This window comes from Lactuca sativa, chromosome 6, assembly GCF_002870075.4.
Source record: "Lactuca sativa cultivar Salinas chromosome 6, Lsat_Salinas_v11, whole genome shotgun sequence".
Taxonomy (NCBI): domain Eukaryota; kingdom Viridiplantae; phylum Streptophyta; class Magnoliopsida; order Asterales; family Asteraceae; genus Lactuca; species Lactuca sativa.
Window position 1 is genome coordinate 68989634 of NC_056628.2, and position 15082 is coordinate 69004715.

General features: G+C 31.6%; 1 protein-coding gene across 1 annotated transcript in view; it reads left to right on the forward strand.

The window, feature by feature from the left end:
* Window positions 1-11863: 11863 nt before the first annotated feature.
* The window catches only part of LOC111877488 (aldehyde dehydrogenase family 3 member F1), a 10201-nt gene continuing 6982 nt past the window's right edge, over window positions 11864-15082 (forward strand). Inside the window, exons 1-3 of the mRNA XM_023874006.3 lie at window positions 11864-12135; window positions 12553-12621; window positions 14615-14711. Of these exons, the coding sequence (XP_023729774.1) occupies window positions 11944-12135; window positions 12553-12621; window positions 14615-14711 (358 nt within the window). The 5' untranslated portion in view covers window positions 11864-11943. The remainder of the gene's footprint in view (window positions 12136-12552; window positions 12622-14614; window positions 14712-15082) is intronic.

Genomic DNA, 15082 nt, shown 5'->3' on the forward strand with positions numbered 1-15082 from the left:
AACCATCTCCAGCTGTCACCTACATCCTTATGCCTTCCACCACCGGCCGCCACCCTACCCTTCTTTCCCCAATTAATCAGACAAACGCAAAAAAAAAAATTACCAATCGTTAAACATAACATGAACCTCGAATCCAAATAACAAAACAACTCCGATCAGACCTTCTTTCCGAGCACAGGTTCGATTTTTTGATGTTCGTGGGAGTTACGAATCCGAGACCTATCACATTTCAACTATGAGCCCGTTCCTTTTGAATCGATCAATTCACAGTGCCGATTCTGAGCCGTTCATTCCGATTCAACCATTAACAAACGTTCGTAGGAAGACGTTCTCAGTTTTTCACCCTGATTAATTTTCGATTCAGATTTCATTTGATCACATTACACATCTAAAAGATAGCGTTCACAGGTGAGATCGTTCATACCATTAGATACACAATTTTGACTTTTCTTTTGACCACCAAGAACGCCCTTAAATCAATCAGGTTTCATTCGTTCGCAGGTAACATATCATTCTTTCGATTTTGACTGTCTTCGTTTTTCATCACAGTCCTTCTCGTTCCGATTGTAATCACGATTTTGATTCCAAGGAAGAAATTGAAAGATTTTTTTTTCTGGTATTGCTCCAATTATATGTTCCATATATCCATTGTGAACACTACTAATTACTTCATCGACCATCTCCATCTTCTTTGTTCAAATTAGGGTTCTTGATTTCAGTTTTTCATTTGTTGTTTTTTTGTTTAATTTCTGATTCTTTTGACAGGAAATGATTAATTTGCTTTTCATTCGATTTTTTTTTTCTTGATTTAACACTTTATTTATGTGGACAGTGCAGGATCTTGACAAGGTTGAATTCTGAAAAGGTATCAAGTATGTTTATGTAGATGATTCAATGGATGATATTAGTGAGATTCCAATTCTATTGGAATGGAATCACAAATTCCAATTATGTTGGAATCACAGAAGTTGATGCTTGAAGAACAGACCACAAAATTGAAACGAACCACATTATTCTTTTAGAATGTATTTCTCGTTGTTAGATTTTGATGTTTTCTTTGCCGTTTTGATTGTTTTTTAGTTTCATTCTTTAACAACAAATGTAATTCTTAATAATTGTTATCCGTATTCTATAAGAAATAATGTATTTTTTGTTATTATTCTTCAATTGATTGTTCACAAATTTGTTATTCTACAAGAAGTTTTTTAAATTCATTATCAAGACATAGGTTGAAGAATATTTTTATTATTTATGGTTGAAAAATATTTTTATTTTTGAATATACTCATAAACATATTCTGTTAGAATGTCCGAATTAAAAGAATTATAATTCTTAAAATCGGATTTTTAAAATTAATATAATCTATGATCCCTAAAAAAATGACATTTTCCTTTATTAAATTTATATTAATCGACTAAATTACCCTTGTAATTAATTAAGATGATATTTTCAATTATATTTAATTCAATAATATATATATTAATTACTTTATTAAAATAAGTAAATTTGATTGGTCCACATTTAGACATACAATAACAAAATAATTATTTTTAATAGAATAACCTAAGCATGTGTGTGTGTGTGTGTGTATATATATATATATATATATATATATATATATATATATATATATATGGGTAAAATGAATATACCTAACAACCTTATATAAGTTTAGGTACCTAACCACATTATACTACATTGTTTTGCATTATAATTCCATTGCAATCGTCTAAGGTTCTTAAATTTAAATCCTTAATTTGATTTACTTCCAAAATTTTCAGATATTCACCATTATATTCTTCCTACACCATTTGATTTGTAACGGTAGTATATGAAGCCCACCATGGGGTCTCTAATAGAAAGACGTTATTTAAAGGAAGATAATGGTGAAAGTCCAAAATTTTTGGAAGCAATCAAGTTATGAGGTTGAATTTTAATCATTTTGGGTGATTACAATGCAAATATGACACAAAATTACATAGGGCGTGTTTGGCACGGAGCTTTTGGAAGCGTTTGAGAGCTTCTAGCTTTTAGCTTTTGACAAAACGCTCTAGTTTAAACAAAAAGCTTCGTTTGGCAGTACGAGCGTTTAGCTTTTAGTTTTAACAAAACGTTCCGATTCTAAAAGCTACTTCATGTAGCTTTTAACAAAACGCTCCGGAGCTTTTGAAATCAATTTCCATAATTACCCTTAAAAATATATTTATATATTTTTTATTTTTAATCAATTGTCCCTTTATGTAATTTTATATATTTTAAAAGCTTCCAGCTACTTTTGTCAAACATTCATTTAACAAATAAAAGTTACAGCTTCTCGCTACCAGCTACCAGTTACATGCTACCAGCTAACCGCTACACGCTTTCAGTTAACAGCTACTTTTGCCAAACACGCCCATAGTATGATGTGGTTAGGTAGCTAATCTTATATAAGGTTATTAGGTATATTCCCTTTACCCTATATATATATATATATATATATATATATATATATATATATATATATATATATATATATATATATATATATATATATATATATATATATATATATATATATATATATATATATAATAAGACACCCTATAATCATTTTTATAAAAATCAACCTATAATCAACTACTTCTAATCATCTTTTTCGAAAAACAATGCAATTTCAACCAATAAAAATATTTCAAACATTATCTAGGATTGTCTAAATGGTAAAATAGAATGTCTTTTTAGCCGATCCTTTATTTTAAATATATTATACATTGGAAATCCCATTGAAGCATTAACTACTATTAAATGCATGTCGATTCCTACTTTCTAAATACTAATTACCGCCTAGAGTGTTGAATCGTCAAAACTTATTTCGTTTTATTTACTTTTGTTAAATGTCTAATATTTAATGAACGGTCCTTATCATCGATTGGCTACCATTTATCAACATTAGTTTTATTTAAAAATATTTCAAATGGAAATAAGAATACATATCAATCGTAAAGCAAGTTTCTACCACTTAATAACATATTCCAGTTCTTTTGCATTCAATATATTTAGTAAAGTGGTAATAATATGTAGAATATTATTACAAAAATATATAAAATGAAGAATTTATCTTGTTTAAGAGATTAAAATTACAAACAAAATTTACTAAAGGGGGATCAATCGGTTCTGGTACTGTCGGAGAATTTTTCATCCGAACCCGTCGGAGATTAGGCGGTGTGGTGCGGGAAGGGTGTCGGGATAGGAGTTTGGGTATGGTGACGAGTATTACATTCCCCGCCAATATCTACCTCCATTTGCATCCATAATAAAGATCAAAAGTTCTTCAAACTAAGACAACCGTGACATGACAAAGAGCATCTAGCAGCACGACATAGTATTAGGCCTGTCAATCGTGTCGTGTTCGGGTTGGCGTGTCGCGGGTTGACGGGTTGGCGGGTCAAAATATGCCAACCCAAACACGACCCATTTAAATATACAGGTCACGGGTTGGCGGGTTACGGGTTGGCGGGTTTGGAACATAAACCCATATATGACCCGCCAACCCATTTATTTATACGGGTTCATAGGTTGGCGGGTTCGTGAGTTAGATTTGGGTTTGTGGGTCCGAATTTTAGACATTTAAGTCTTAAATATCCAAATGAAAATTAAAAACATTCATAGAAACATGTTACAGACTTAGCCTTTTAGGTTACGACTCACGACCTTAGACCATCCACCACGAGTCAAAATGTCAAAACAATCAAATGGTCTATCAATCAATGGTATATAAATACTTATTAAATATTAATACTTGATACATAAATACATTTAAAAATAAAATAATTTTTTTATTAAGAATATAAACGGGTTGGCGGGTCAACCTGTTTGTTTTTTTAGTAACCCATATATGACCCGTTTAATAAACGGGTTGGCGGGTTAGTGGGTTAGCGAGTTGACGGGTTGAAAAACTCAACCCAAACCCATTTATTTCGTGTCGTGTCGCGGGTCGTGTCACGTGTCGTGTCGAAAATTGCCAGCCCTACATAGTATTAAGTGTTCGAGAAGAATAGGGACACATTACGCTCCATGACGAAGTAAATACAAGCTCGTAATGTGGCATCTCTAAATTTATGTATAAATACGAGATGTTTCCACTCTAATCGATATGTTGAAATATACTGGATATACCAACACTCAATTACGAAGGATATTCGTCTAAAACCCTTTTTAGTCGAAGTCAAGGCTAAAGAACAAGGTTGAAGCATCGTTTTGAAGATCGAAGCTTTAAAACATCATAAATGTGACATCCCCAAAATCTCGGCCAGAAAAGACCGATTTTCATTTATGCTTTTAAATATTTTCAGAGTAAATCCTTTTGATTTGAAAGAGTTGCGGAATTTGTTCCCAAAAACAAAGCATGATAAAACAATGTTTACCAAAACATTTCATAAAAGAAATGTATTTTCATTATAATCAAAACTCGGGGTGTCATGTTCCGATACAGACCAATAAGCATAAACGAATACATTACAAGTCATAAAACAAATATAAACATATGCAGACTTGTAAACAAAACAACTTGATGGTTCATCCATCTCATGCCCTTCCGCCACTTCCTGTAATACAATTTAAAACTGAGTGAGTTAGGATTGGGAGCCTGGTGAGCATATAGGGTTTTCAACCCACAATAAATATCATATTTAACTTTCACCAACCAACAATAACCCAATTACCCATTCCCGTTATGCTCACTTTAATGTTCCTAAAACAACTAACATAAGGGACCTAGTCTAAGAATATTTCATCGGGGCGACAACACATGTTTCGGGGGTACCTCAGCAATATAAGTCAAATAAGGCAACCATGAGGGGGATGGAGTACAGCGAATGAACACCCAAGTTCATTAACACCTACAGGTGGCGAACCTGCTAATGTTTCCACAAGACTATCTAGAAAAGTATGTGGTCGTCATCTAAACTCCGCTAGATGACTAAATCAAACAACAACGAGGCCTCTCATCTGTTTATTACACACCAACTATCTACCCATGTTCTACCCAACATATTAGTAGATAAAAATATACATTTGTATACATAGTTTAAAAACCTGTATAGCATGCTTTAATCAACACATATATCACATAACAGATGAGGCACACACACACACATAACACATATCTCATAGAGAAATAATCAGATCTATAAGATAGAAGAGAGTGAATACACATTCACACATAACACAACCAAATATATACACATAGCACGTATTTTATATAAAATACTTCATATTATTGTATTTGGAAGAAAATAACTACACACTCACTTGATCAGAAGATGATCCGACAGCACTACGGCTTATAGAAGTAGTAATCCACAGCAGATCTGGAAGATCTTCACAAAAATCGAACTTCTCGCGGGCATAGGTTCGACTCGGGAACCGCACTTCTCGGGATCTTCGGGATCTCGGACCTTGCTTCGGGACTAGAGTATGATACCGGGGCTTCGGGGTATTTCTGGAACACAAAACGATGCAAAACGGGAGAGAGAAGAGAAGAAATGAACAAAACTCTCGGCTGCCTTCGGATCCCTTTTATAGAGGCTGGAGTCTCGGAGTACGCGGGGCGTACTGCAGTACGCAGCGCGTACTGCTTCCGAAATCGTCACTGCATGCGTCATCCGAAGTGTCGACACTATGCTGAGTACGCGGTAGCGTACCCTCGTACGCAGGGCGTACTCCGGATCACACCGGTGACTCGTCTTCGGATAAGGCTTCCGATTTTATAATTAAATTTAAATACAAAATGATTAATAAACTTCGGAAATTCATAACTTCTTCATACGAACTCCGTTTTCGACGTTCTTTATATCCACGGAAAGGTGAGGCCACGCTCTACGACTTTCGTTTAGACTCCGTCGGTTAATTTTGACTTCATTTTTATTAATTATTTTTAATAGGCCGCGACAGAAACTTTCGTTATAAATTCATAACTTCTTCGTTTGACGTCCGTTCTCACCTAACTTTTTATCGCTTCGATACCAACAATGAGATCTTCGATTCTCATTTAGATTGCTTCGGCTAAAAACCGCTCGATCTCAAATCGAGTATTTCAGGCTGCATACCGCTAAGCCGGAACTTCGATAAATCATAACTTCCTCATACGAAGTCAGATTTGGGCGTTCTATATATATTCGGAAACCTCGTTTCAATTACTACAACATTAATCAAAGATATTAAGTTTATTTTACACTTAAATTTTGACGCTTATTTTTATTCTTAATTAATCAAACCACATAATTAAGCAATTAAGCACAAAACACATAATACTCAAATAATACACTTTTATTATTTCAAAACGGGTTACAAAGGTTAACCTAGACTATTATATTGCTACAAATGGCAAGCCTGGAAACACAGACGTTACAATAAATCATTAGGTTTGATTTAGACATTATGCTTAGTGCTTCTTATTTTGATTATTTTTTGTTTTCGTGTCGGCTAATACTCTATTTACTTTTGCTTAGATATTGATGAACACTAATTAATATTGTTCTTTTTGTTAGTTGAATTTATAAAGTTTGGTTATTTATTATGTTTTTGGTTGATCATTTCACGTTATGCATTAAAATTTAGATTTTTATTACCCATAATTGAGTTTTATATAGTTTGCGGACCAATAAATGGTGAGAACTAGTGATGGGGCCCATTAGATTATCTTTTATATGAGCGGCACATCTCATATGGAAAAACTCACCTCCTAAGACAAGTTTATCTATTGGATTATCTTTTATATGATCAACAGCTACATCGTTAGCACATGCATTATTTATAGTGATGAAAGACAACTTCTCTTCGATACCCCTGATAAAGTATACAAGATTCTACTTCTTTCCCGATTTTCTTTCCTTTATAACTATCGATATTACGGAAATTCAAAATTCTTTTATGTAATTTCCAATTATCATCAACAAAATTAGCAGTTAAACACATATACCTTAAATTTTGAACACAAGTCCAACAACAGGTAGTTAGAGCATTCCTAGAATTCAAACTTTTCATGGTATTTCTCAATTACTCCGTCTCACTAAGAAACACTTTACTAATATCTCTAGCACCGTGAAACGTAACGGGATACAAAATTGTCGAACAACAACACTACATAAATATTTGAACCGGTCACGTTCAATGTATGAAAATGGTTGTTCATCAATGACAATCATTTTTGCTAAAGCAAGCCTGATTGTATTTTGGTTAAATTTCCAATTAGAAACAGTAGTGACATCACTTTGACTTGTTCTAAAAATGCTAATTTTCTTTTGTTTTTATCAATGTTATCAGGATTTTGTAAACATACAACATTATGTTTAACCAAAGATGATGTACCATTCTTTGTAGTAGCTGTAAAGATTTTGGAACAATGTTTACATTGCGCCTTTACAATCTTGCCCATCTTTGGATCTCTAACGTTTGTGTAGTTGTGCCAAGCATCTGATGTCCTTTTGTCCCCAACTACCGACATTTTGTTTTTCTCAATGAAAAGAGGCAATTAAAGCAATCTCTTCCCCTAAAAGATCTCAATGACTTCTACACATATATGATTTCTACACACCACTTGGCTATAAATAGATTTTCGAGAAGAAAATTAAAACAGATAGATCCAAAGAAAATGAGCAATAGGTATGAAGTAATTACATGTGGTTTTAACATATATATATATATATATATATATATATATATATATATATATATATATATATATATATATATATATATATATATATTGATTCCTTGTTTGGAAATTTAAAATCAAATGATACTTATTTACTTGAAGAGTAATTTCCATAAAATCCAATTATATTGGATGGAATTCACTAAAATATATTATTGTTTAATGGATGTTTTCAAATATGAAATTGAAAGGGCTACGAATGGAAATATAAGTATTATAAATTTGGAATTATGTGATTGAGATATAGTTTAATGTTTTCTCAAAAGATCATCATGATTGAAATTATAAAAACTAATAACGTTTCTATAGTCATAACTAGTGAGTTTTAACTAGAATGAAATCACTAAGGTTTACTGACTTTCCATATGAAAACCAAGAGACAATGACATATTTGAAATACACGATTGGATTACAAAAAAATGTTTTGTTTAATTTTATTCGTATGCTCTTATAATTATATGTGGTTGTAACTTCTTAAAGTTTGGAAGTATATCATTCTAAAATGAAACTAAAACTTGTAAACACAGAATAAGAAGTATAAATCTACATGGAGCTCTTTAGCAGTTATCTTGCCGAGGTAAAGCAAAAAAATGTATAAAAAAATGTGAAGATTGTATATGTATATGATATAAAGCAAGCTTTGGAACATTGGTATAAGAAGTTTGACTATGTCATTCAACATGAATAGATGTGATGAAATAGATACGTATAAATCGTGCTTTAAACTGATACTCCATATTATGACATAGCAGGATATTAAGATATGATGCCTTATAATTTAACATGTAGATGGTTGAAGCAAGAAATTACATGAAAAAGTACGATATACCCAAGGAGACTCATGTATGATATATTCATAAATACGTATGTCCACTGTTACTACTGATGAGTTTTATAGATTACATTAAACATATTTTAACAACGAAATTAACACATAATCTAATTATGTGCACATGCAACCTATGAATCTATGTCTTTACATATTATAGCAACATAATATTGAAACTACTAGAAACACTAGATGAAATCGAAAATCTCAAGTAGTATTACATATCTTAGTGTTACAATCATATGTACCGCTCTTTGATCGTCGGTTGCTCTTGAAAAAGCTAGCACCAAAATTACGGTTGTCAACATCCCAAAAATTCAAGCCAATTTAAAACTTTTTAAAACATTTAAAACCATTAAGTTATTACAGTTTGTTTTCAAAATGGTTTAATCATCATATGATCTCTGTTTTGTACGTTCTTTATATCCACGGAATCCTGAGAACATGTTCTATCTAGTTTTATCATCCATAGCCCCCATGCAAGTCAAATGCAAAAAATTGATTTTTAGGGCATCAAGTCTCACCGATTTTTGAACTGTTTCCTGTTTGATGATGATGGTCAACTTTTCAAGCGTTTTGAGGTATCCCGAAAGCACTTATGAATACCAGGATCTCATTTGTATGTACTATGTAAAACCATAGAGGTATTATGTCGTAGGTCCTACTACAATGTGGTTCGCGGTAAATTGACCGTTTACAGATTTAGACTTAAATTACGAGATGTCACATTACCTCCTCGTTAAAGGTAATTTCGTCCAGAAATTGTATCGTTTCTACTACTATTTTGTTCCACTAGTGGAGGGAGTACCGTTGAATAGTTGCGGGTACTTCTGATGCATCTGATCTTTGCGTTCCTAAGTAAACTTTAGCCCTCTGTGAGAGTTCCATCGGACTTTTCATATACGCATACAGTTTTGTTTGAGGCGTTTGATTTTCCGATCCATGCTCTCTATCGGTGCTTCCACGAAAGTGAAGCTAAGTGTTAACCTAGATCTCATCGAGAGCAGTAACGAGATTCTTATCAAAGAGGTACTTCTTGGGGTTACCCATGCGAAAGGTATCGTGAACTTGGATGAGTTCTTGAGGTAGCTTGAGTTTGTAAGCCACCAAACCTACCATTGCCAGAATTTCAAAAGGTCTGATGTATCGGGGATTACGCTTTCATCTCTTTCCAATTCTAATGACACCTTTCCATGGCGCAACTTTCAATAGAACACGGTTTCCTACTTCGAATTCTAGGGGTTTACGTCTCACATCCACATAGCTTTTCTGACGACTACGTGTGGCTTTTAACCTTTCCTTGATCCGGACGATCTTCTCTAGAGTTTCTTGAATGACTTTGGGGTCAGTACGTAAAGTATCCCAACATGCTTTCTAGCCAGTTGAGTATCTCAAACTTCTACCCAACATAGCGAAAAACGACATTTGCGTCCGTACAAGGCCTCGAATGGAGCAACCTTTATGCTAGAGTGATAACTATTGTTGTATGATAACTCAACTAGTGGAAATGTGTGTTTTCATGGATTAACATATAATTTTACATTTTTCTTAAAGTAACAAAGTGAGATCTTAGAGAATGTTCAAGTACTTTATATTATACTTTTAATGTGATTAGTGTCCTATCGGAACCCTTTCAGCTAAAGACAGTCCATTACGCAGAGAAGTAGTGGGTGAAAAAGACAACTATTTGACGGTCATTTTATAAGTTGTCTTCTTATACTGCTCTTATATCCTAGCTTCATGAATGAGGTCTAGTCTTGGTTTGACCGATAATTATTAATCTTATATGTATAGTATTATTAAGTTTTATTAATTTTAAAGTTATAAGGTTTGAATCTAATTATTTAATTTAACCTTTAAATTATTAATATTCAAATATTTAAGATTAATAATATTTTATGGATTATGAGTATCTTAATTAATCTATTAGTTAAATAATATAAGTTTCATAATTATCTTCCTAGATTTTTGAATTTTGGATTTATCATATTACTTAATTAAAATTTCATATTTTAATTTACTTAAGATAACCATTACATATTAAGCAATTATCCTCCAAGACGAAAAATGCAAGAAATTTGGATCTGCTAGACCAGGAGACACACCGCGCCAAGCATGGGTCGCCTCGCACTCGACGAACGTAGTGTATATTTGATTTTTTGTTTGTTTTCCATTATACACTATAATGGAAAGAACCATAAGTTCTGATACCACTGATCGGTTTTATATGTTACGTAAAACATATTTGCATAGCGAAATTAACACATGATCTAATTATGGGCACATGCAACCTATGAATATGTCTTTACACATTATAGCAACATACTATTGAAACTACTGAAACCTTATATGTGTAACACCCCATTTTCACTCTACATTAGAATTTAATATAACTGTTTGACTATAAAATTCGAAGTAGAAGTATATTATATTTTAGCCAAAATAATCATTGTAAACGCGTACTAGACGTCAATACGATTTCCGTAGATATAAATAATGCTTAAATCTAACTTCATATGAAGAAGTTATGTTCTTCTAAGTTTTGCGTGCAACCCTATACGATAAAGAATGTCGTAAAAAGTGAATCGGAGATAGGTTGCTTATTAGTCTAAGTAATTTGAACAAAAATCGTAGGAATCGTAAAAGCGAAAGCATGCATATAAAGAACGTCTAAATCTGACTTCGTGCGAGGAAGTTATAATTTTTTGAAATTTCAGTGCAACAGTATGCGACACATAAATCGAAATTATAATCGGTTAAGTGTTATCTAAAACAATATAAACGAGAGTTGAAGATCTCATAAATACCAATTTGTCGATATAAAGAATACCAATTCAAATATTCCACCATGAAATCATGCTGGTTTTGAACAGTGACCAAGAGCACTCTTGAAAGCGGATAACAAATCCGGTTCGTGCACCTCAAAGATATATCGTCTATATCAAATGAGAATATAATACATTTTTGTTTCTCGAAATTAACCTTTCAAATTTAATTTGAATAAGAGTCTAGAGATTTTTGAGTCATTTCATGTTTTTCATAAAATTTTATATAAAATCAAACTTTTTTACCATTTACAACTTTTAGTTTTCTTTTTAAACAACGATTTTATAAATAACAAACAAAAATCTTACAAGATATTAAATGGACAACAAGTCCAATTGTTCCAATTACAAAAATAAAATTACCCTTACTAACTCAATTGAACACCGATGTGACGATTTACAATTTTTAGTTGGATAGTAAACAAACAAGCATTACATCACCAAACTTAAGGGGTCCAAAACTCTTGAATTTGGTGGTTGAGTAGTCTGTTTTCCAACCTATTTAATTCGAATTTCTGTCTATAAATTGCAATGACATGAGCCTCGATCCTCGGTCCAACAAGTTTGATAACTTATACTAAAACAAATCATCCAACATGCAAAGTAAATTGGAATCAGATTTGAAGGAATTGAGGGAAACTTTCCATTCCGGGAAAACAAAGGAATCATCATGGAGGATTTCACAACTCCAAGGATTACTCCATATCCTTGAAGATAGAGAAAACGATTTTTTCATGGCTCTTAAACAAGATCTAGGCAAACATCATGTCGAAGCGTATAGAGATGAGGTAGTTTTCACATATCATTGATTCTTTTAAATGATAATAAAGTATTTCAAGTTCGATTTCCCATGGAAAATGATTGGATTGAATTTAGAGTTTCTTAGTTCATTTCAAATCAGAATCAGTTGCTTAAACTTTAAAGACTTTAATAGTTTGATAAAAATTTCAGTTATATACTTATCTGTTAAGTGGTCCAGAAAATCATTAAAAATAAAAGTAATTTTATATTTGTGCATCTATGTTGATAATTGAGTTTTGTTTTATTACACTCGACTTCTTATCTTTGTTTTTTTTTTCCATTATTTTGAATCCAAGAAAACTTATATCATTTTTTATCAAAAATTCAAATACCCACTTAGTGTGTGTAAATCTGTGTGTTTTTATTGTGAAACGTAAGATCGAAATTATGCAAAATTTTTGCAGATTGGAACAGTGGTGAAATCTATAAATTATGCTTTGGGAAACTTGAAGCAATGGATGGCTGGCAAAAAGGTAACTTACACTACGTAATATGTTTCAATTTTGTCCATCTAGCTTTTAATGCACATGATGAAAAAGAAAATAGAGTAAACTGCAATATTGGTATCTATCTTATCTTAAAATGGACAGTTTGAACAGGTGCTGGAATTTAAAAAGGGTGTTGCTAATAAGACTTCCCTTACACATCTTATTGATCACTTTTTAAAAAGTCAATCAATTAATTAATTGTTTATAATCAGTTTTTCCAGAAAACAATGCAATTTCAGTCAATAAAAATATTTAAAAAATTAATTAGGATGTCCATATTGCAAAATGAGGTGACTTTCAATGCAATTTCAGCCAATAAAAATATTTAAAAAATTAATTAGGATGTCCATATTGCAAAATGAGGTGTCTTTTTAGCCAACCCCTTTAAAAATAAGAACAACTGACAGTCTCGCATCATATTATAACATATTAAAATATAATGTTATACCAAATGAAGTAGAGTCTAAAATTTAAAAGAAAAATCGATAGAAAAATCGTCAATATTTAGTAATGGCTACATTAATCAATATTAAAAAGTTTTGGAAATACCATAAACATTGACTCATATTCATCCGTTAATATCAATTTTAAAAAGCTTTAAACTAACTATAAGAATCGACTAATATTTATCGATTAGCCTCCTTTTTATTGATTAAAGAATTGAAATCGTGTAAATATAGCAATATAGCCGGAAACAAAATTTTTAATTGGAAATAAATATCGTCAAAGCGAATAAAAATAACCATGGACTTTATGACTCGTCAATTAACAAAGTTATTTATGAACAAATGGGGTATAATCAATTGATACCAAAAAAATCGACATAAAATGAGAGTATTAAGTTGATTAAACTAAAAAAAATAGGGATAGAGTCAAAATAAATAAAGGTGGAGGCGGTGTGTTTTAAGTCAAATTGTGGGCTCTATTTACTATTTAGTATTTTTTATAGTTTGAGTAGTTTGAGGTAGTTTGTGTGTTTGGTTTTTAATTTATTTTTTTAATTCGAAAAGTTCTTACTGTTTGTTTTTATTACGCCCTTGGTCCTTACTGTTTGATTTTACTATGCGCTTGGTTCATGTCTTACCTAAAAATACTATTATTTAAATAGGGAAAAATAGTAGGGTATGTAAGGTAAGATGAGGGGATGAGGTTGGTGGTGTGTTTATTTAAATAAATTAAAAAAAGCAAGGAAAAATAGTTTTTTTAGGTAAGACAGGGACCAAGCGCGTAACAAAAACAAACAGTAGAGACCTTCCGAATTAAAAAAACAAGTTAGGGACCAAACACGCAAATTACCCTAAACCATAGGGACCATTCGTGTAATTTACTCTAATTGTTTTACTTAAAGTATATGGAAGGGGCTCATCAATATTATCTAAACGATTTGGGCTAAAGTTACATATGGACTCATTTTATTAAGAGAAATTAATTATACTCCTATTTTTATTTTTATATATCTTCTTATTTATTTGAAAAGATGACAAAGTATACTAAAATATTATTAATTTTATCTAAATATAACACATGTTATCAATTTCATGTTGGTAAAAAGATAATTATAGGAAAATATTTAATTTCTTATTTATTTATAAGAGGTTGAGTGGTAGAGCATGCCACTAGTACAACATTTATGAATTTGAGTAAATGACTTTTATATCGTAGGTTGTAAGAGTTGTTTTGTATCTATTATCATAATAATGATAATAAGTTAGTTTTTTTTTCATCTTTTTCAATCACATTAATTGTTTTGTCATATGATACCGAAAGATCTTTTTCATGCACACCAAACACAATGACTAGTTGTCTAGTTATGATTATGGACTCCACATGTGTTCTTTTTTTTTTTTTTTTTCTTTTTTTTTTTTTTTAACTTATAGTAATAAATGTTCATGATATTTACCTAAAAGTAGAAAACTTAATGATTGAATCTGTTCAAGGGTAAAATAGTAAATTTCGTTCCCGAATAAATTGTTAACAGGCGAGATTGCCCTTGGCTGCATTCCCAAGCAAAGCAGAGTTGGTTCCGGAGCCTCTCGGTGTTGTTCTCATCATCTCATCTTGGAACTTCCCGATTGGTACCTAATTACACCTTCAACTTTTAATATTTTTACATAAACAACCTTTATACCATTTCTTGCAACAAAATAGTGTAATTTTGTATGAAAAAATATTTCTGACTTCAACCAATTATATCATTTATAACAATGATATGGATATTTTTAGTAACTAAGATATCTAGGGACTATGATTGTTACCTTTTGAAAATTTTACGCTTGTTTGTAAATTTCAGAAAATATTAATTTACTAGAAATTATTACTATAGGTCTTCTTCCGGTTAACTTTTACAAAATTTTCTTTGACTAAAGTCATTGATAACTGTTTCCAATTTAACTACGTAAGCTTGTCACCCATACTAAATTGAGGGAGGAAAACCTCCGTGAACTTT